This window comes from Notolabrus celidotus, chromosome 8 (genome assembly GCF_009762535.1).
Source record: "Notolabrus celidotus isolate fNotCel1 chromosome 8, fNotCel1.pri, whole genome shotgun sequence".
Lineage (NCBI taxonomy): Eukaryota > Metazoa > Chordata > Actinopteri > Labriformes > Labridae > Notolabrus > Notolabrus celidotus.
Genome location: NC_048279.1, coordinates 18896240 through 18919431, shown reverse-complemented (window position 1 = coordinate 18919431; position 23192 = coordinate 18896240). Strand labels below are relative to the sequence as shown.

The window sequence follows — 23192 nt, the reverse complement described above, 5'->3', positions numbered from 1 at the left end:
CTAACCATAATCCTTATCCTAACCCTGACCCTAACCCTAGCCCCAACCCTAACCCTAATCCTGGCCCTAACCCTAACCCTAATCCTAGCCATAACCCTAATCCCAACCCTAACCCCAATCATAACCTGAACCCTAACCCTAATCCGAAACCCTAACCCCTAACCATAACCCTAACCCTAGCCCTAACCCTAACCCTAATCCTAAACCCTAACCCTGATCATAACCCTAAGCCTAGCCCTAATCCTAAACCCTAACCCTAATCATAACCCTAAACCTAGCCCTAAGCCTAGCCCTAATCCTAAAGCCTAATCCTAACCCTAATCATAAACCTGACCCTAACACTAATCCTAAACCCTCACCCCTAACCCTTGCCCTAACCCTTGCCCTAACCCTTGCCCCAACCCTAACCATAACCCTAACCCGGTCCCTAACCCCAACTCCTAGCCCCAACCCTAACCCTAGTCCTTACCCTAACCCTAGTCCAAACTCTAACCCTAATACTAGCTCTAACCCTAACCCTTATCATATCATTATGTTTAGGGTTAGGGTTAGGGTTATGTTTAGGGTTAGGGGTTAGGGGTTAGGGGTAAGGGGTTAGGATTAGGGTTAGGGCTAGGTCTAGTGTTAGGGTTATGATTAGGGTTAGGGTTTACGGTTTAGGGTTAGGGGTTAGGGGTTAGGGGTTAGGGTTTAGGATTAGGGTTAGGGTTAGGGTTAGGGTAGGGGTTAGGTTTGGTTAAGGGTTAAGGGTTAGGGCTAGGATTTTGGTTAGGGTTTTGATTAGGATTAGGGTTGGGATTAGGGTTATGATTAGGGTTAGGGAATCCACACAAACCAAAAGTTCAAGAGTATTCTAGCAAAAAAAGGCGGAAATGAAAATCAGCAATACTCAACCTGGTTGAGTAAACCCTAACCCTAATCCTAACCCTGACCCTATACCCTAACCCTAACCCCTAACTCTAACCCTAATCCTAAACCTGACCCTATACCCTAACCCTAACCCCTAACCCTGGCCCTAACCCTAACCCTAACCCTAATTATAGCCCTAACCCTAACCCTAATTATAGCCCTAACCACAACCCTAAACCTAACCCTAATCATAACCCTAATCCTAGCCCAAACCTTAATCATATCCCAGTGAGTCAACACAACAACAATTGACTGCATATTTATTCAAAGGATTATACTATAAATTCTTCCAGCATGACAATAACCTTCATTTCATGGGTTATGGCAATAGTCCTTTTTTCTTTTAAACAACTAGATTATTTAAAATTCATACTGAATACCGAAAGAAGCCAGTCACAAGGTTTACTAATTTAACATTTTTATAAATGTTAATTTATTACATTATGTGATAAAATAAAATATGATCTTTCTCATACCAACGTTACTATTGGATAAAAGCTGTTAATAATTGTAGGATTCCCCATGTAAGCATACGACAAACATTGAAATTTTGGTTGTTGTGAAATCTTGTGCTCACAAAATTTTAAGATGAACTTGTGTCATCACACTGGAAACTTGTGGAAATCAGCAATTCAAACGGTGCCCACACCCACATACACCCACGCAAACAACTGAAGTCACTGCAAGCTCTTATTTAAAATGAAGTTAAACTGAAGACTGTTTCACAGAAAGTTGACTCAACTTACTAATACTGTTACACTTACACTACGAGCTTCCAATGATTAACAAAAAACTTTCAGTTTTGACCCTGCTGCTTCATTATGGAAGTCAAATGTCAATTTAATGAGTTTAAGAAAGATGAAACTATTTTTAAACAAAATCATTAACACCTGGTGAACATGCTGCAATCACAGATGTTGAAAATGTTCTACTAAGAATTTTAAAAGTACATTTTTTACATTTTATTGTGTTATATTTTTTGGCTCTAGTTTTTCTTCCAGCTGTGCATGTCATCAACCAAATTAGGTTTTTTCAAATGATGTTGTAATTGCCACTGAGAAGAAGAGGAAAAGAAAAAGAAGAAGAAGGCAAAGGGTGAACTTGGCCGTCCTCTGGTTTCTGTTGTTGTTCAGAGAGGAGCCTCTGGTTCTGGAAAAAAGAAGTGATGTAAGAAGAGATGTTGCGTCAGTCTGTCACTCATTCTGGCAGTGTGCAGTATATCACTTGGTCTGACACTCCTCATCAGCAGATCAGACATTTAATATTACTATACATAAACAGTCAATCCTCCTGATGGTCATTTGCTTTTGTAGGACATTAAGATGCATCAATATTTTAATAACCAGCTTACAACTCTTCACTGGAGCTTGCACAGACATTTTAAAGTGATTTTGGTGATTGCATAAAATTTCTGCTCTGCTGCAAACAAAAAGAAGAAGAAAAAAGGGGAAGGGAACATTTCTTGAAAAGTCTTTTGTGGGTGACTGCTAGTTTTATCCATTTGACCCCACAACCTCATAAATACTTACTGTTTCTGAAACTCGATAGGGTTGAACCGAGTCTTGGTGACTTGATTTTAGACCACAGTTACTTTTAATATTTTCATGTCAGCCTCAAAATCAGCTTAAATTATTGAGGACTGGAATGGGACTTTACTTCATAAAGGCTGCTAGCCCTCAGCCTACTGACATCTATTAGTCTCCCATGAACAACAAGCATTAGCTTAATGAATGGGATTCAATTTATTGATTGTCAAATGGTTCATCAAAAACTTAGATTTGTATTTACTTGTTCAACTATCTCATATATGACTCTTTGCTGCTTTTCTTTGTTTCATATGATTGTTATTAGGATTGTTTAAGGGTTTTGGATTGATTCTTATGGAACAAAATCAAAAAGTTGAAGACTCAAACTTTGACTGTGATAGATCCTAGAGGGCATCTTTAGCATTTTCTGAGACATTACATGGAAACAAAGGCTGCCAAAGGGTTCATTTTTAAAATCATAATCACTGAATTTCAACAGTTAAACAGGATTTATCCAATTTTTAACCACATGTTCACGTAAATGTAAAGCTATAAATTCCCTGTGGAATAAGTTCTTCTTATTCTGAAATATGAGTCTTGAGTGTCCACCTAAAGTTGACTAAACAGTTTTTTGTGTTTGATATACTTGAGTACGTATGCTCTAACTAACCCTACCCTAAGTGCTTACTACTTTTGACCTCTGAACTGAGCCGTCTGGTGAAATGTGCGCTTCAAAAAGTGGTGAAGTTTATGCCATCATGGTGGCAGCAGGAAGCAGGAAGACACTGCAGGGCTCAAATATGATGTGCCGAAAGGGACAAAAGGGGTTAAAAAAAGAGGACAATCTCAATGACATCATGACAGCCATATTGGCAACATAAGTGTTCAGGAAAAAAAAACTGATTATTAAAATGAGAAAACAAAGTTAACTGCTTTGGATTGACCATTAAAAGTAAGTTGTTCTGAATGTCTCTTTCCAAGAGCTAACTGATACCCTGAGGCTGCCTTCAGTCTGTTTTTAATCATTTTGCTGCATTTAAAAAAGCAGAAGATGAGAAGAAGTTAATCCCCGGTATCCTCCTTGTTTCACTCTCTATCACCCACTTTTTGACGTAGTTTCCTCCTGTACAGCCTGCACCAACACACTCCCAATCAAACCAGGACAGCAGGCCCACACCTGCACTAACTTCTGTTTCTTTTGGGTCAGAACATGTCTTTTAACTTGTATTGTGTTGGATTCAGGTGTCTGCTGCTGAGATTATGCATGGTGTGTGTTGTTGTTTTCAAAGAGATAAAGTGTGACAGCCGGGCAGAATGTGCCACTGTCTGCCAATGCACATCCTGTCCGGTACCACTGTGTCCTCCAAACGAAACACATCCCCTGTTCCCTCCCCCGCCTGTAAACTTCCTCCACTGATAAAGAGGAGATAACGCTTGATTGGTCCTGCTGCTCTGCTGTTCATGTTTCACACAGTTAAGACGTAAAATACACAAGCCAGACACAAGTGTACACATCTTATTACTTTTCCTCCTGCATCATTTCATCCTGAACATACTTGTTTTTCCTTCATTTAACACAGCTGCAGAGTTTGACTTGTAACTGAACAATGCTGGGGCAGAGTGGTCTATTGTTTCTGATGGGAGGGCCTGGTGGAGCTGGATAAGCCAGAATAACAGTTGGGGAACTTTTTGGACTGAAGACAGATGTAGAGAAGAAAGAACAGAGATAATGTGCTGGGAGAGGGAAGAAACTAAAGCAAAGGGAAAGCTCTGAGTCTTTTCTGACATGAGACGCCCTTCTCCTTGTTTGCTTGTGTCCAGACACCAACCTTGGTTTGGTTCTTAAGCCGTTGATTCTTCGGATATTGTTTTGAGCGGGAACAGAAGTAGGACGTCTGTTTATTTGTTCCTTATATATTTTATCTGGGGTGTGAAATAAACACCAGTGACATCATTTGAGATTCAGTATTTATGTAAACTCCAGTAAAGCATAAAAATATGTTAATACAGACTTTTCTAACAATATACATCAACCATTCAAAGTTTATACATCCATCTGGCTCTGAAATATTTACACGCACTTAAAATAGGTTAGCTTGACATACAAAACACTGTGTAGCTCAAGATATGTTTTTAGAATTCTTGAGGTCTTATAAAATACTTGCCTTTAAATAAACGCCTTCTTTTTTTCAACATTACAATATCAAAATAAAGACAAACACAATACAACAATTTTCCAGCTTAAATGACCAAAAACATGATGTGAAAAGGGATACAAATGTAAACGCTGTGGAGAGAGGAGAAGCAGCTCTCCTGTACGACTAGTCTTATAAAATATATGTCACTTTATAAGTGCTCAGAATAACAAAATAACATTTTCATCTTTCAAGCAATGACAACATAATGAAACAATGATATATTTGTTTGCTAAAATGCTGCTGCATGGTGTTGGTTAGATAAGCCATGTGTGTCAGAATCACTGCTGGGTTTCACAGCCCAGTAACTCCAGGCGCAGAGCGATGCCATTAATCCAACCCCGCGGGTGGATACGAAGGAATTTGCCAAACAGAGGGGGGTCAAAAGCATTGAAAGCCTCCTCATCCGAATCGTTGTTTCCTTGGAAGATCTGAGGATGGAAAAAAATATAGAAAAAAAATGTGAGTTTGGGGTGATTGATGAACTTTTAAGACCATAATTCAAAGGTTAGATAAAGTTAGACATGCTCAGTCACAAGGAACAATATGCACCTTTTCTCTTTGGGAGCTCTCTTCTAGCACACTGTCCCATTGGTGTCCATCGCGGCTTATGGTGACTGAGAACTCCGTCACCATCATTTGGGTCAGCAGTGATCGTGCTCCTTGGGTTATGACTGCTGTGATGCGTTTTACCTTCCCCAAGTCAACTTGCAGCCACTCATGGGGGTTGTTGTTCTGTAGTGAAAGGAAAGAAGATTTTTTTTTGTAATATATTTTTATCTCAGAAAAAAGAGATAAGAATAAGAAAAAGAAAGAAAACAAAAAGTCCTTTATACTGCTACACTGATGCTCAGGCACCAGACAGAACCAAGAAAATAATAATAATAATAATAATAATAATTAATAAATAATAATAATAATAATAAATAATAATAATAATAATAATAATAATAATAATAATAATAATAATAATAATAATAATAATAATAATAATAAATAAAAATAAAAACATTAAAACATTTAATTATTTTTTTAATTAAAAAATAAATAAATTCCTTATTTACTTTTGTGCATTGCCTTTACACTGCTTGGCAGTACCTGCAACCAAATTGACTTGAAGCTCTTTGTTACACTTACTGATCTTGTTTCCTCTTGTCTAGATCTTTGCATGTGTTGTTCTTGTTCTCGTATGTACGTCGCTTTGAATAAAAGCCTCTGCTAAATGACATTTCAACATTGTAACTATACTAATCTTTATGAATATGTTCAATCTCAGATGTTGACGCTGTTTCACATTTCAGCAGACTTAAATCTTTCAAGGTAAAATCTAAATGTTTGTTGGCCAAGAAAAGTCCTGATCCAACCTCATTATCAGTTTGACTACATGTTAGCTGCAGAAGGACATGATACCCTGAATAAGCCTGGAGAAATACAAAGGTTATAAGCACAATACTTGCAATAAAATGAGGGAAGCTTCATGAAACTGAAATAAATTGATACCAGCTTCTGAATGAAATACAAGTAGCCAAAACAAAGGAGTACAGACAAACAGATGTAGTGATGGCCAAAGGGAACAGCACATTGCTTCCTCTCCCACGTTCCTCTGGGATGACTCATAAACTTATAAACCAGGATAATGTTCTCTGGCAGAGCATCTTTCCACTCTTTTCCACTGACATAATGTGGCTGCACAGGGCAGAACCACATGAGCTGTAAATGTGGGAGTTTTAGGTTTTGCCTTGTATTCATGAAAACTTTCAGGTTTTGACTGTTAGGGAAAAAATAGGCACACCTATAAATTCCAACAAAAATGCTTTTAATTTCTAATCTAAAAATCTAACTTTTCAAGTTGAACACATGCACAGGGAAATTATTTCCTGTTTCCACTACATTTTGAGAACAATGACAAACTCCTTGCCCGTCTGTTTTCATGGCAGCCTTTGGAGGGTCACTGAACAAGATAATATTTGGCCCTGCTGTAAATGGCCTCTGTCCATGGATCACAAGTGCTATTGTTTGACATGTGATCTACAATAACAGCTCCAATGCCTGACAAAGGGAAAAAGTCACACCTCTGGAATCATTGCTTCAGGGTGTAACAAAGATAAGCTGAGGAGAAGGAGGAGTGTAGCTACTTCAGAGCTCAATAATTAGAAGAGTGGAGACTGAAAGGGTAACAAGGGTTCATTTAATCCAATCTCTTTCTCTCTCTGGGTTTCACATTTAATTTAATTTTTTTTATTTTATTTTAATAATTATTTGGAACACTGCAAAAAATACAGAATTTCAACATCAGTGTGTCATCAAACTGGAATGAAACAACAACAAGCCACCTTTACAAAAGAGTCAATCAAAGTGACACTGCAACATGCAACTTCCAAATTTTCCTCATTGATGGCACATTGTTGGTGGAGGTTCGGGATACACTATCCAGATTTTAACTGTATCTGGAGTGTTCAACCAGGTAGTTGAATCCCTTTGTAATGAGTCGCAGGAATTTCACATCCAGAACAATGAATCCAAGAATCACACTTTCAAAACATCACTGGGAAGTTTCTTGCTTGTCTTTGCAATACAGCTGACAAAGTGAATGGCACCAGGCCCTCAAGTGTGAGAATAACTGCTCAAGAGAAAGTGATGAAAATAAAAGTATGTAAGGCTGGATTAGTCACTCATACACGAGGCTTTCTCCCAGTAGACCAATGTTCTTGTATAAGTGCAGTATGGCTCATGTGACTGATTATCTTAACCAAAACTGTGTTTTTGAAGTAACAAAACCAAAAAATTGTTTTCTTGTCTTGACCTAATCATTTGTGTTGTGCAACAGTTTGGTTCTGTTTCGTCAAAGATTGTGGTTTGGGTCAGGAATAACAACTTTACATTGACTCTCACATGGGACAACAGAGTTCCCTGAAAGTCCAAACACTTCCTGTCAGAAACCCTTGCTGGGAAACTAAAGTGCTGCAAATCATGTTGGGACCTGGCATTAATTCTGTGCCCAGTGCAAGGAGGACTGTAGTCTCTAATTAAACTTGTGGCTAGATGGTACTTATTAGTGGCTGTCATGTTAAATATGCTCCTCCCATAGAATTGCTTTCCGTTTTGCAATACTACAGATTTTTGCTTGCTTGTGTAGTAAATTAGAACTGTATTAATACTTTGTGTATGTTTGTGCTCACCTTTGGCCTCCAGGCATTGGTGCTGCCTTCCAGATGTAGGCGGGCGAGATGGGGGGCCCAGCTTCGCAGCAGAGATGAATAATGTGATGAAGCTATAAAGCTGTTGTCTGGAATCGAGGACATCTGATTCTGGAGCCCGAGAGGCAGAGAGCAACCTGATCACAAACGCACACATTAAAGAAACGCTTCCAGCACATTTAGACAGTATAAAATTAGATAAGCATTTGAATCTGCTGCTGTTGGTATAACTCACTATTTAGATCACAGCCCAACAGCTCCAGTCTCAGGGCAGGCCTGTGTTTAAAATCTAAGGGATGAATCCTGACATAGCGGGCAACAATCGGTGGAATGATGGGGTTTGTTTTCACACTGGAGCTGTCAATGTTACCAGGAAACCTCTGAAATAAAGCAAAAAAGAGAGTTCAGCTCAGACTTTAGGAGAAATACACTTCAGATCAATGCACTTTTGAGCATATGATAGGAAATGGTTTTAGGCTAATTCTCTACATTGAAGGACGCAGATTGCTTTCTTATTTCTGGAGTTGCAGAGACTAAACAAACCCGGCAGTAAATGATTTGCTTCATTTACTGTATTTATTTATTTGACAATGTAAACTTATCATAATGCAGAGACAACTGAAGCTCCCTTAATAAGTTTTACTACTTATTGTTCAGCAGTTGCTGAAAAATAAAATTCACAGCCCAAACAGTTCCATTAAAGTGTGTCCAAGTTACGTTTGTACAGCTGTCAAATGGTAACCCTGATCCTAACTGATGTACCATATGTGAGCTCCACAACAGAATACATACATGCTTCTGCTTTGTTTTGTTTCCTCTGTAAGTGCTCCAGGTCTCTTGGTCCAGACTGTAAGAAATGCTAAAGACTCTGATGAAGTAGTCCCACAGCTTAGCCCTGACCCCCTGTGTCTGCACACCATGCAGCAGGGTGGGCCTCTGCAGGTCCACCTGATGAGACATACAACACATTTCAATTCACTTTACCTTGCTCTTTCTGTGTTTTAGGTCCATATGTGGCAAATTACAAGAAAAAATATCTACTAAGATCTTGTTTTGGACATTGTGGGTCCTGGATAATGTAGCATACTTTGTTTTAAGTTACCTGTAACCAGGAGTTACTGTTTCTGCCCATCCAGGCATTGATATAACCGGACTGATCCAGTCTGGCCAGCCTTGGCTGCCAGCTATCTGTAAACATATGTTTAAGCACAGTTAGGATTTATAACTCAAGCTCTTTTTTTCCCTACTTTTTGAGCATTGTTTTTTTTCTTGTTGGGTTGACTCCCCTCATAAAAAGAGGAAAAATTAATCTGTCTTACCCATGTTATCTGACGCTGTGATCTGGGAATCTTCAATCCGTCCTAACTTCATCCCCAGAGGCATTACACATTCTGCATGACATAACAGTCAGAAAAGTTGGCTCAATAATTGTACCTTTAATTTTATTTTGTGCTTTTTAAAAATGCTGACAGTAGAAAACAACGTTATCTATTTTCATATTCGAGTGTGTTTCTGGAAATGAAGACAACGCTACGGTTAGTACATCAGCTTTGTGTGCGCTATCAAGTTTGCACGTGTTTTTATACACGCAAACCTTTAGTAGATCGGGTCCTAAGTGTTTCAAAATCTCCATCATCTCTTGATCAAATCCAGATGATGTGAGGCTGTTACACTCATTACACGCCACAGAATTTCCTCATCTGTTCTTTACCAGACCTTGAGGAGGTGTCTCATCTATGCGCTTAGGTTGATTTTTATATCTGCATACTTGAGTCTACATTTTAAAGACATTTCTGCAACAAAAAGCAGGCTTATGGTTGACTTGTATTCAAAAATCTGTGAGATGTTTGCATGCTAATTTTACGGTTAAACATTAGCATGCTAACATAGATCAAGCTCACATACATTAGATCAAAGTGGAGTATGTAGTTTAACTGAGAATACTATAGATATTTGAAGTCAAACCCCAAATACATTCCTTCCTTAAGTACTCCTTCAAAGACCCTACCCCACTTTCAAGGATGCATTTTTTAACCATACCATTCGGTATGGCTGAATGTGGGTCTGCTTACTAAGGCTTATTCAGTGTCAGTGAAAAGGAACAAATGTTACTGTTAACATAGAGAAGCTCTGTCTACTTTGGGTCAGGTTTTTTTGTGGCTCATTCTGAGTTAGCACAGACACAGAAAAGACAGCTAGCAAACCCTGAGAAGATATTTAGCGTTGCATACCCATGTATTGTTTTTCTAGTATGTTATGCTAACCTGAGTAACGATGATGTTTTTGTCTACTAATACAGCCTCACAACTGATATTTACATATAATATTGTTTGGAAACTTTTGTTTAACATGACACAATGCTAGAGGTTACCAAGAGTGAAGCATGGTGAGTTAGCATGCTAATCTCAGATTCTCAGAGTTCATCTGAGGCTGACAGGAATTTTGCTTTTCAAGGACATTTCCTTGAACAGTGGTTCTTAAAAGGGGTTAATCCTGAACAATGGCTGGCCCTAAATGAAAAGTAGGGGAAACAACAAAATGACTGGGATTCATCCTGTTTGGGCTGTGCTTGAGGCACACCACAGGGACTGACACTACCACTGCTGATTGCTAGTGTGGCTAAGAGATTCATGGACAGAAAGCTATCGAATTTTGCATGAATTATTTCGATGATACATCATACATACGAATATATATGTTGTATTAATACTGTTTACAGAAATGCTACACAGTATGTACTTACTTGGGTTATGGACCAGTAGTTTAGCTCTCATGCCAGCCAGCTGGTACTCTCCTATGGTGTTCTCCACCAGCCATGTGCCAACGTTGGGGGGTTCCATCTCAACTGTAGCAAACACACCTGAAGAAATGAGAGAAACATGAACATATGGTCAAGAATATGATAACCAGTGTGTATAAAACAACAGCAGGAAAATAAGCTAGATTCATTTTGTGGTTCAGTACTTTTTCAGTTTCTGAAGTATTTCTCCATGAAACTGCTTTCAGCCAGTGTTTTAGTAGGACTAATGTTAACTAGGCAGGAAAACTTCTTTCCATGTAAGTTAGTGTGTGTTTACCAGGGTAGAGATTGTAGACCCCCATACGGTGTTCCTGATTCGTGTGAACGGTGAAAGGTAAACCATGGAAGTGTACAGCATGGTATTCACCGTCACTTCCGACATTCAGCAGGTGCCACCGAACTTTTTGGCGCTGAGCAGCCAACAGGCCCGGGAGTGTCTCTGCCACGTAACCATTTATTGCTGTGGGAAAATATGGGCATTATTTCTGAGAAATACAAAAAGACTTCTATTTCAACATGACACAAACTCTGTACAATGTCTCCACCTGCAAACTTGTTGCTGGTGTGGTACCAAGGGTCCTCAGTGTTGACCTGACAGGGTGGTGCACAGTGACGCTGCAGGTTCTCCTCCATGTACCAGCTTTTAGTTTCATCAAACATGTGGAAAAGAAGGGAGAACTCTGCAACGTTTTTTTCCAGCATTTTCTGAGTCTGAAGGGTATCTGGTTTGCAGATCAACAGTGGACCGATCAGACCTGAATGAAGGTCCCTCTCCTGAAAAACAGAAAAACAGTATAAAAAAACAGTTTTCTTCTCTTCATATACCTGGAGCCTAAGATTAAAGCATTGATTCAAAAAATAAAAACCTTTTGATCAAAATGGGAAATATTTCATAATTGCAATTTAATTTTGTTACAAAAATGCCTTTTGGGTACTGATTCTTAAATAACAATCAACTCATCAAAAGACTAAACACTGAATGTTTTATACATGTATGATACTATTTAGCAAAGGAAAGACACAGAAAGACAAAACAGAGTATTTACACACAAGCACAAAGGCTGTATACACAGACAGTGCATGCTGTATACGAACAATAAAGTTGGAGCAGTTATAAAGTGAAAACAACAATAGACCTTATCCACAGTGGAGTAATAAGCTCCAGCTTTGCAGTCAAATTCATTCTCGGATGGCCCTTGCTTCTTGGTTACTTTCCAGTTGTAGGTCCGTGCCTCCCCAGGAGGCACAGGATCTCCTGGGACCCCGGGCGGAGCTGTGGGGGTGTGAGTTTGGGAAATACCAGCCCCATGTACATGATCATAGACTCCCTGAAGGTGAAAGGAGTAAGGTCTGGATGCCTTGTTCTTAAAGAGCACCTTGAATAAGAAAGAGAGAATAAACCAGGTCACCAGATATGACAGAAAAATCACAGTGTTGTCTTCATATTTCACAGTATAACTAGATCATGTGACTACAGAAAAACATATCATTTTTGCATTGCAAAAGTATTACTCACAGTGAAGCGTTCATTAACCTCTGCGCTGATAACTGGTCCCATAATTCCCAGGTGTTGCTGGAACTCTCCTCTGCCTAAGGGATTGTTAAAGTTTTCGTCCCAGTAGGCTCGAAACACAACTTTCTTATACTCTGGCAAGAACTTCCTCATCCCACGGCGCATTTCCCTAAAGAGAGGATTAAGTTGTGACAACATTCGATTTGAAAGTGCATACATACTGATTACGTTACATGGACTTCGGTCTCCCTTAGCCCTGTTTAAGACACCTGATTTTTGCTAATTGGCGAACTCTGAAAGCTGCCGACTACCTGCGCAGTCACAGCCTCAAGTGATGTATCAGCAAAACAAACATGTTAGTGTCAAAGGGAGCCTCTGTCCTCTGAGGTGACGAAAAAAACTAATTTTGTCTTTCAGTAATGAAAGAATATAATGTGGCTGGAAATCCGATCGATGTGCCATATCTGAAATCTGATGTTAGCATTAAATAGAGCTAAGCCACAGTGGTCTCATTTTACATAGATTTCAAAACTGCTGCAGTTTGTGTTGTTAAAAATGGACATCACAGGCGCCTGCAAGGATAAGATGCAGTAATCAGAAACCAGAATACAAATATGCATCACGTATACAGGAAATGAAAGAGTAGGTTTCTCTGTATGCATGTAAACGCCATATCATGACGATGATAAAAACTGGGACAAGGCTCATAACTGGGATACTCAAGTCAATGTAAACACACTAATTGTTGACTTCGACCCAGATGGGTCACAATGTGTTACATTTTGTTTTTCTGAAGAGACCAGTTTATATAATTGTAGACACTATTACCACAGAATAAAAATCCACACTCAGTAGTGACACTCGATAAATAAGGGATTCAGAATGCAAACACTCATCCATTAAAACAGTACAAAGAGCAATGGCTGTGGGAGTGTATTAATTTATGCACTGGAGAGACAAGTAAATGCAATCCAAGAAGTCCATTTGGAGTTAATTTAAAACTGAATTTAAAGGACTATCATGCTCTATTATTTATTTATTTAAATTTGGTTTCAGATTCTATAGAAGCCCTTTGATTTGTTAACTTTTTATCATGCTAACATGGCAACACTTGCAAACTAAGATACTTAAGGTAGAAAACATAACACCATAAGATGCAGTATGTTAATGTCATTCTGGTGGAGGGAATGATAAACAAAGTGTTTATCAGTGACTTTTAGAAGCACTTGTAGGCAGATCAATGGATTCATCTATAAAACTGGTCCAGTCTAACACAGATGTGAGAATTTCTTGGGAAGTGGGCGAGACAGCGAGTAATCCTATTTCTTAATTTCTCAAAGTCCTGCATGTAAATATGAAGCAATATTATTCATGCCTGGGTTTAATGAGCTGACGTGGTTTTCTGATGCCGTAGTCCCAAGTGATCTCCTCTGCAGCAATGTAGTAAGTTTGAGATCTGATCTCTCCAGAGCGAGGGTCAATGTAGTCCGTGCCAAATACATCTGATGTGCTGTTAACCTGCAATAAATTATATAGTTTTATTATAAGGGCAAAATGTGTACATAAAATAAAGAATAATATCCCTTAAATGAATGTTTTAGCGACATGCAAAGACGGGAAATAGTACCTCTTGGCTGTAGTCATCATACTCAAGAGAAAGGTCCGTCATCATGGTGTTGTTATCAGCTGTGAGGTTTAACTCCACATGACGTCTTAGGAGTTCAGATAGAATTTGGTTTTGATTCATTTCTTCTGAATCTGTTTTTTCTTCAGTGTGGATCTCCGTGTCCAGCAGTGGATCTTTGTTCAACAAGATCTCGTTACTCTCCTCAAGCTCCTCCTTTGTCTCATTTTTTAAACTTAACATTTCACTAATTAAATCAATTTTGACCTCCTCACTTCTGTAAGATACATTTTTTGCAGCCTGTTCTCCAATCTCTATCTCAGTGCCTCCATCTTCAGAGGCCCCCGAACTGATATCTACATCCGTCCAGTTCCCTTCAGTTTGTCTTCTCCGTCTTCTGGCTCCCGCTCCTCCAGCTTCAGCCCCCGTCTGAGACTCAGTCCATTCTTCGTCTCCATCTATTGCCTCCAGCACATCCAGAGGGATTTCTTCATTTAGTTCATCCATTGATGTGATTTTTGTCACTTCTTTCAGCTGACATCCTGCGTTTCCTACAGCCCTCTCAGCTTCAGTGACATTTAGACCAGAAGTGTTTACTGACTGAGTACTGTTATTACACACTGTGACCAGCACGGTGTGATTATGAGACCTTCTGCTCCTCTGCATATCATCCATGAACTCGGAAAGGTCTTCATCCTCAGGACTGTCAACTAGTTGGTGCTCTCCGGTGATGGAGTGAGGAACAGTGTAATGGACACTCATGCCGCGTTTTTTCAGGCTGCTGTCGAAGGCGCTGATCTCCCACTCACCTAAAGACGATAAGAGCAGGAATTAATATGACTCAAGAGTAAAATACCTGTGTAATTTCTTTCTTAGTGCAACAAAAAATGTTCTTCTCAGGAGCCTCTTCACAGGAATTTAGGATTAAGTTTAAATAATTGTGTGTTATGTGGGACTGACCAGAAACCAACAACAACAACCACCACCCGAGTCAGATAGTTGAAAAGAGGGGTAAAAAAAGTTCAAACGACAGAAACTTTAGTCTTACCTATCACCTCTGATTCCATTGAAACAGTCACACCAGTCATGGGGAACAGGGTGAGGACAGACTGGTGGAGGCCTTGGTATTGGAAGAGGTTTCCAGTGAAATAAACTGACAGGAAGTCACTCTGGGTGCCCACGTTGGCCACATGCCAGAAGGTGACGTCAGTCTTGCGAATGGCAAACTGTCGCGTGTTAAACATGATGCCGTTCACACCTAAAGTTGAAGGAAAAGTCAGTTATTAAAATGCATCTTATTATCCTAATGTATTAAATGTTGAAAATGCAATGCTCTTAAAATAACTAAGTATCACCTGAAATTGTACCCTCCTTTGTTTTTTAACTTTTACTAATTGTTTGGCTGTCTAGAGTGATTGCAACAACAGTTTTCAAGTTCAAGACATACTGTGCCCTGAGTCCCCTCTTACTTGGTGGAGACCAAATCAGGGATAAAAGAGAGGTAATAATGGACTTACATTTGCCTGTTATTGGGAAATAAAATCACTGCAGGTTTGAATAAACACTAAAAGCTCAGAGCTTGGTATCTGTTTATTTCATACTATTCATTCTGTCAACACCTGAGGAGGGATTGTTATCTAACTTTCTGAGGTCATTATTCAATGTAAATGATATCTTGAACTTACTGTGAATGACATTTGATTTGTAGAATTCAGTTGTGTTTGGGGTGATTTGGCTGGAATTCTGCATGTTTTCGTTGAAGTACCAACTTCTGTTTTCATCAAACACAGCAAATACCACACTCAACTCACTATCAGGGACAATCTGTAGGCAGAAATAGATCCAGAATAAGAGACACAGGGAACTTTGTACAACACTGTACTACTGACACTGGAGTCTTCAATTTCAAAAGATTTTTCAAATGAACCCTTGTGGTGATACCTATAATGAGTATTTGGTAACACTTTACAATAATGGAACAGTTTTCTTAGCGAAATAATGCTTAATTCATGTTGAAGTAATGCATGACTCATGATGCTTTTCTGTATGAATTAATAGTGAATTCCTGTTGTTCACCATGAACTAATGAGTGTTAAATACATCATTAGTTAAGGTATGGTAATTAACAGTTACTTCATACATCAGTTCATATATGACCAAATTTGCTGGACATACAAGTTTTTTTTTAGGATAATTGCATATGAACAGCCTCTCAGGGTGAATTTTTAAACGTCATATTTCTTTTAAAGGCCTTTTTGCCTTTATTTTATAGGACAGCTGAAGAGAGACAGGAAACGTGGGGAGTAGAGAGCGGGGGAAGACATGCAGGAAATGGTTGACCGTCTAGGAATCGTACCAGCAACCCCTGCGACGAGGACTGTAGCCTCTGAACGTGGGGCGCTTAGACCGCTAGGCCACCAGCGCCCCATGAAACGTCATATTTCTGAGAACAAACTTTTTTCTATTTGTACTTTTACATGTTCGAAATTAAGACATCAAATCAAATCAAATGGTGTGTATATATACATATACATATACATATACATATATATATAGTATATAAACACAGACACACACACAAACGCACACGCACGTACACACACACAAACACACACACATATATCTGTATATATGCAATTATCCTAAAGAAAACTTGTATGTCCAGCAAATTTGGTGATATATGAACTGATGTATGAAGTAACTGTTAATTACCATACCTTAACTAATGATGTATTAAACACTTTGTCATTACATGAAGTCATAGTGACAGGATCATTAGTTCAAGCATTATTTCCCTAAGAAAACGGTTCCATTATTGTAAAGTGTAACCGATTATTTTTCTCTATAAAAAGCACAGATCTCCTAGTTTATTAATAACACAGAAATATTCATCTCACCAGGCGTCCTTTGGTGTTTAAGGCTCCATGCTTGCAGATCAGAAAGGTGCCCACCAGCCCAGAAGCCAAGTCCCTCTCTGGATTTATTGTGCTCTGATACATCTGGGTCAGACACTGTGGGTCTCCAGTCAAGGGCCCATCATCTACTGTTAGCCTCCAAACATAGGTAAATGTCGCGTTGGGGGGCACTCCCATTGAGCGCAGGTCCTTCTCTGCAGATTAGATGAGATTAGACTGAACTATAAAGATAAATAACTTGTGAATAATATAAAGAGAGGGCATGTATCATGTTTTGTTATTGGGGGAAAACACTAGTAGAAAAACAAGGTTAGAATTTTGAACTGAAACAATATGGAAATGTATGCAAACACTTCCCAGTTGAAAAACTCCTCAGTACATGTTCATACAAGTTAAAAGCAGGATCTAACATGGCCAGAAATTTGTTTACTGGGTGTGATAGTGATGAAAAGCTTAGAAGGGTTTGGGTTTCCAGATTTGAATCTACAAAGAGGAAACATGCTCAAAGACAGTTCTGGATACAGAGTCGGAAAAGGGAGGAATAAGCTAGGCTAATGATGCTTAAAGTTGAGCAATGAGGCTGGTGAGCCAAAGCTTTATGCAGTGCTTTTAAGTAAACTTGAGCCCTGGTTGAAACCACACACAATAGGGCTACATTCACACTGCAGGCAAAAGTGATCTAAATCAGATTTTTTTTTCTCATATGTGACTCATATCTGATTCTTTTATGACAGTGTGGACAGCACAAGTCACATAGAATAAGATCTTTTCAAATCAGATTTGGGCCACTGTCATTTGTGGTCCAAAATCAGATACAGGTCAGATCTTTGACAATGCGACTGCAGTTCTGCGCAGTGGGAGTGGGGATCGCTTGATCATCTTTTGGGTGAATATCCCACATGCATTTATGGGGTTCTTCAGGGGCTTGTGCTCTGCAAGAAACCTTAATTTTGATCTCATACAAGTTTAAGGCTATTAAAACCTTGGAAAAAGGTCATTCTGAATATTGGTTTGTGTCAATGCTGAAGCTTACCTTCTGAGGACCTGTCCAGTGGGTATATCTGGGTAATCCCATTGGGGTAGATGTTGAAAGGGCGATCGGCCATGTTTCTCAAAGTTATCTGAAGACACAATTAAACCAGGGGTAATCGTTTCAAAGTTTTACTTACAAGCAGCTTAATATGGCTTTTACAACCAAAAGTTTCTTTTGTTGGAGCTCAAACATTAACTTACACAAAGACTGATTCGTTGTTTTTTTTTGTGCTTAAAAATTGTGTCACTCACATGGATTTGGTCCTTGATTTTTCCCTTCAGAAGAGGACCCAGCAGTATCGAGTCAGGGGTTTTCTTCTGAGTGAAAGATCCATCTGTGTACTCCACATAGGCTACTTTTTTATACCTGTACCCCAGGTGATGTGGAGCTGCAGGCAGATATTCAGACTGCAGCTTACTAAAGCGTCAAAGAAAAAAAGGAAAAATTCAGTTCAATTAGCAACCAACAAAATGTTCTTCTGCTTTTCTGATGTTTATTTGTTTTCATACATGTCTGTGGGTTTGAGATGACCAGCGTAGTCCCAGGTGACCTCTTCAATGGCGATGAAGTGCTTCCAGATCTGAGACTGCTCGCCCCCGAATGATCTTACTTGCACTTGTGATGTCTGAAAGCTATTGGAGTTGACCACATTGAAGTTATAGTCCTGATAACTGTTTTCCATTTCATCCTTCTGTTTGACGTTACGCATGCCTGGTCCAGCAGGCTCTGTGCATTTCTCCACCTCAAACAGAGCATTCATACCATCTGGGAAGGAAAGTAATGTAATATGAGCAATGCAGTTGCAGTTTAAACAGGGGAGGATTAATTGTTGTACTTAAGAAAACAGATTGTAAAAGTCTGGGCTACTTTTTGGCTTTTCATTACCGTGGCGGTGAGCATATATCTGACAGCTGATGAGAAAGCGACCAACTGTAGCAGGTCTAAGATTTGCAGTGATGAATGTCATAGGAGTCACCTCCATGGTGGCTTTACGATGGGCCGACACCTAAAAAAACAAAGTCAATGTGTACTTTTTAATGTAATGTACTTTTCAGTGAATTTTATTTTTTACTTTATACATATATACTTCTAATGATGGGCTAAGTTAGGCTATCATACCTCCGGCTCCTGCTCCTGCTCCTCACTAAATGTACACATATGAAAGTGGTATCAATCGTCTCATCTAGCTTTTTGATAGGAAGTACATTGAAAAAATTGTCTTCTGAACAAGCTGCAGAACTTCAAAAAAGTTTTTCAAAAGAAAAAAAATTACAGAAAAAGTTGAGTGTAAAATTGTTGTGTATTGTATGTATTAATAAGTTTTAACTGTCTAGGATATACAAACTTGAATTACCTGCAGGGTGTGATCCTGAATCTGAATGGAGTGTATTTCTGGAGCTGTGCCCATCCCAATCAGATGCCAAAACACATGATTATGACCCTGACACACTTTCAAACCTGCAAATAGAAGGAGAGAAGGAATGAGGTCATGGTCCTGTGTTGACCACTGATACACTGAGCACCATGTCAGCAACACTTAACATTACAGCACAGCTTCATAGAACAAAATCCTGATCTACAGCCAGTCTAGTTCATTACCGGGTAACGTGGAGTTGACATATCCATTGATGGTGTGGTATTCTTTCCTGTTGCTGCTCCTCTTGAACTTCTCTCTGCTCATTCTCTCCCCTACCTCTCCGTACCAGCTTTTGGTCTCGTCAAACACGGCAAACAGCAGGACGAACCCTGGATGTTTCCTCTGGCCATCTTCAGAGAAAGCACCTGGGAAAATAAATATTATACAAGGGATGTTTTGTCATAAAGTATGTGTTTTCTTTTATTTGGCAGATATAGGTTTTGGGTGAAATGTCTTAAAACTGTGAAATGCATTGTTCCCCTCACTTTAAAGTACAATACTTTGCTGGGTTGCTGACTCCCACTGGGGGCTACCATCTGCTCGAAAGTGAATCATTTTAATTCCCTCAACATCAGCATGTTAGCACACTACCATAACTATAACTATAACTGAGGTAGCCAGTTACAGCCTCAAAAAGATGCTAGCATGACAAAGACACTCAATTCTAAATCTTTGTTGCACTCATAGCTACTGTGGATGCAGCAATAATCTCATTCACTTGAGGGATAATTTAATCTCAAATCAATTCAAGTTAGATCTGTTGCCGTAAATATAACCCTACTATATAAATTATTTATCTAGTTTGAGATCAATCAATCAATCTTTGTTCACATAGCGCCAAATCACAACAAATGTCATACCAAGACGCTTTAAAAACCCTAGCTGGTTAGCTAGGCTATCATATTTCTAGCCAAAAGCTTTGCTAACCAGCTAGTGTTATTTTAAGATAGCTTTTCAGCTTTTATGATTTTTTTTAAGTGGTTTAATTTATTTTGTTAAAATGCCAAATGTTTAATGCAGAATAAGTTACCATATTAACATCACTCACCCAAGGTTTATATCCTACAAATGGTAGACTTCTTGAAGCGTACAACCTCAAACATGTGGTAAGACAGTTATCTTGACTTTAGACACTGTGCCTCCACAGACACACCATTCATCATTGCATCACTTACTTTGATAACGGAGTAACTCCGCAAAGAAAAATATTAAAATGAGAGCTTCAATGAAATAATTGGATAATTCAATTTAAACTTCAACTTAATCTAATATTCCTCTATCCCTGTGTGCGTTGATGGATTATGAGAAACCAACGGAAGCTTTGAAAATGTTAGGTCATAGGGAGTCTCCTTATTTTCAATATAGTATATGTTGGGTGGTAAAACTAGATGCTCTGAAAAGGTATTAAATAAATGCCTCCCTTTTTCCTACCACAAACATACTTGATTTGCAGATAAGCAGGGCACCGATGAGTCCTGAGTTTACATCACGGACTGGGTCCACCTGGGATGAGTAGGAGTAGGTGAGACACTCTGGATCACTGATGGTGGGACTGTCTTTGGCGCTGATATCCCACACATACTCATAGTATCCTCCAGGAGGGACAGCATCATCCTCCTTCTCCTGACCCGTTGTGGAGTCATCATACCCAGCTCCTGGAAAGAAAAGGCATCAGCATGACTCTTCTCACGTGCAGCAGTAGAGGTGAGTCAAAGCAGGGAAACTAAAAGTTATTTTGTCTGATCCTTCGTAGATAAACAGATCAGTAAACTGGGGAAAATGTGACTCAGGAGAGTTGGTAATGGCAAATTTTACTACAACAAATAAACTGCATCATAAATGCAGCCATGAATGGAGGTGAAAGTAAGACCACAATGTATCTGGTCTGGCACTGACTCATAATAATGTTTAATAATGTCTCCCCCCTAGATACTACAAGGTTATGAGAAAACATTGTCTTCATGGAGGCTCACTCTTTGGCTTGACATGTGCAGCTTTTCAGATTATGTTGAAGCTCTCATAGGAATCAAACCCTGTGTGAGGAAGACTTGAGCCGTTTACAGGAAATGACTGCTTTAGTTGTACAGCAGCATTAGGACAAATGCCAACACCTTCTGTGTAGAGTATGAACCATAATATCTTCCCAGATCAGGGATATTCAACTGTTTCTTTTGCTGTCTTGTACGCTTTAAACCACATTACACTTCTATGTGTGTGATGCAGAGGGAGGACTGATGTGGTGAGAATGACCGTTCGGCTCCAAGGAAGCTGTGTGCAGAAGATAGTGATAACGGTTACTGTGTTTTCCTTTTTTGGCAAGCTTCCCTTTTTCATTATGATAGCAAAATGATTCACGGTTACTGTAATTTGATTTCAACATCATTTCTCTTTCCAAATAACTCTTTTTCTGCACTCCTGTTTGGTCCCCAAAGTTAAGCCGACTTCATCAAAAAGGCTTATGAGTAGGATCAGACTTGGATTGTTTCCTTAATGCAGTAGCAGTATTGAGTCACCAGGCTCAAATGCTTTTTATAGTTTGCTATTGACTCATTTATGCTGTCACATCAACTTTATACTACCAAGAGGTTATGAGTCAAAATGCTGATTCAAAAAATGCACAAGATGATCAGGATGCTGCTGACTAACGTTCAGTTTGTGACTTGATGCATAAGAGAAAGTAACAAAGTTCCTCTTCAAAGGATGACCTAAGCTCTTTCTATTCATTGGAATACCTTCAGACAGTTTCCAGTAGCTGATCCCCACGGGGCTGATACTGTACGACTGAGAGGCCAGGTTTTTGAAGTGAACCACCACCCTGTCACTGGCCTTGGCCACGATCACTGGGCCTTGGATACCTGCAACCAGAAAATAATGATGAATATGAAATGATGCTCTGATACTGAACTGGCAAATAACAACTTATTCATGAAATTCATTGCAGGTTCTGGACATCTTTTTGCTGTTGTAATTCTATTTTCTAAAGTTACCAGGGTTGTCCTTAGGATGCTAACTATTAATAAATATGTTAAATGTCAGAAATCATAGAAACTATGAGAAATATAAGTACATGATATAAAAAAACATGAAAGAAATATGTTACAGGAGAGATATAGAAAGAATAAAAAAGAAATATAGGATATAAAAGAAAGAAACCTACCTGTCCATGCTGGCCTTGGCCTGGGGACAGTGTATGTGGAATCTGTGTACTCCCTGTACACTGCCTTGATATATTTTTGAGGATTATCTTTGGACCTTCCCCCCCTTCAATAAAACAAATATAAACCATAAATAAACCATAGTATAATTTAATATGAAAACAAATACTTAAAACACAACTTATAAACAGGCTTATCTCTTTCTTGATATGTAACAATGTCTTTATTTTATCATATCCTCACATTTTCACCTTGAACACGAACAAGTAATAAATTATAGAAAGCCTAGTATCATGAATTTGTATAACCTCTTTGTACACGGTGTTAAAACAAAACTAGTCTTTGAGGGCTGAGTGACACATCAGAGTGGTTTGGCTTAATCAAACAAATAAATCCTCACCTCTGCTCAGACAATGGGTCAGCATCGTCCAGGTGGATGTAGTCCCAGCCGATTTCCTTAGCCGCTACATAATAATGTCTGACAGGAGCGGGGTCTTGTTGAGTTTCTCCCGGGGAGAAGCAGAACAGCAGAAGCGGCAACAGGGTCGCTATCATGGCGGTGAGCAGGTCAAACATTGCCCGGGCTCTGCTGCTCCACCTCTGGACTGAAATATATAAAGGGAGGCGGAGGGTGGAGGGAGGATAAGTGACGGGGAAACTACAGTCGCAAGTGGGGGCGCATTGTGAGAGTGTGCGCGTCAGATTGGGCGCACTGTGCTATCATGAAATCGGATTTCCTGGGGAGAAATAGGTTATGTCAGTTTGACACAACTGTTTAATGCAATATACGTTGTTAGAGAACAGAGGCAGGAAAAAATCCCTCTGGCTGATTGCAATGTTTCCAAACACACGTCAGCTTATCTTTCTTTTTTTAATTAAAAATTTCGTAATTGATCTTAAACGTTACT

The 23192-nt window shown here is 39.2% G+C and overlaps 1 protein-coding gene across 2 annotated transcripts; it reads right to left on the bottom strand.

The window, feature by feature from the left end:
* Positions 1-4389: 4389 nt before the first annotated feature.
* On the bottom strand, positions 4390-22881 carry f8 (coagulation factor VIII, procoagulant component). 2 transcript variants are annotated; one of them, XM_034690782.1, is made up of 27 exons: positions 22685-22881; positions 22287-22390; positions 21862-21984; positions 20572-20784; positions 19312-19494; positions 19067-19170; positions 18598-18718; positions 18222-18477; positions 17964-18129; positions 17713-17800; positions 16662-16873; positions 15450-15588; positions 14813-15022; positions 13768-14573; positions 13516-13658; positions 12144-12309; positions 11764-12003; positions 11173-11401; positions 10905-11087; positions 10571-10687; positions 9147-9218; positions 8930-9015; positions 8620-8775; positions 8063-8207; positions 7810-7964; positions 5183-5365; positions 4390-5061 (listed from the first exon to the last, which is right to left on the bottom strand). In XM_034690782.1, the coding sequence occupies exons 1-27, from the start codon at positions 22858-22860 to the stop codon at positions 4912-4914; spliced, it is 4926 nt and encodes a 1641-aa protein (XP_034546673.1). In that variant the 5' UTR covers positions 22861-22881; the 3' UTR covers positions 4390-4911. The 2 variants fall into 2 exon arrangements, with proteins under 2 accessions (XP_034546673.1, XP_034546674.1); XM_034690783.1 differs by lacking the exons at positions 19312-19494; positions 20572-20784; positions 21862-21984; positions 22287-22390; positions 22685-22881 and adding an exon at positions 18832-18856 and having other exon boundaries at positions 19067-19123.
* Positions 22882-23192: the final 311 nt, after the last annotated feature.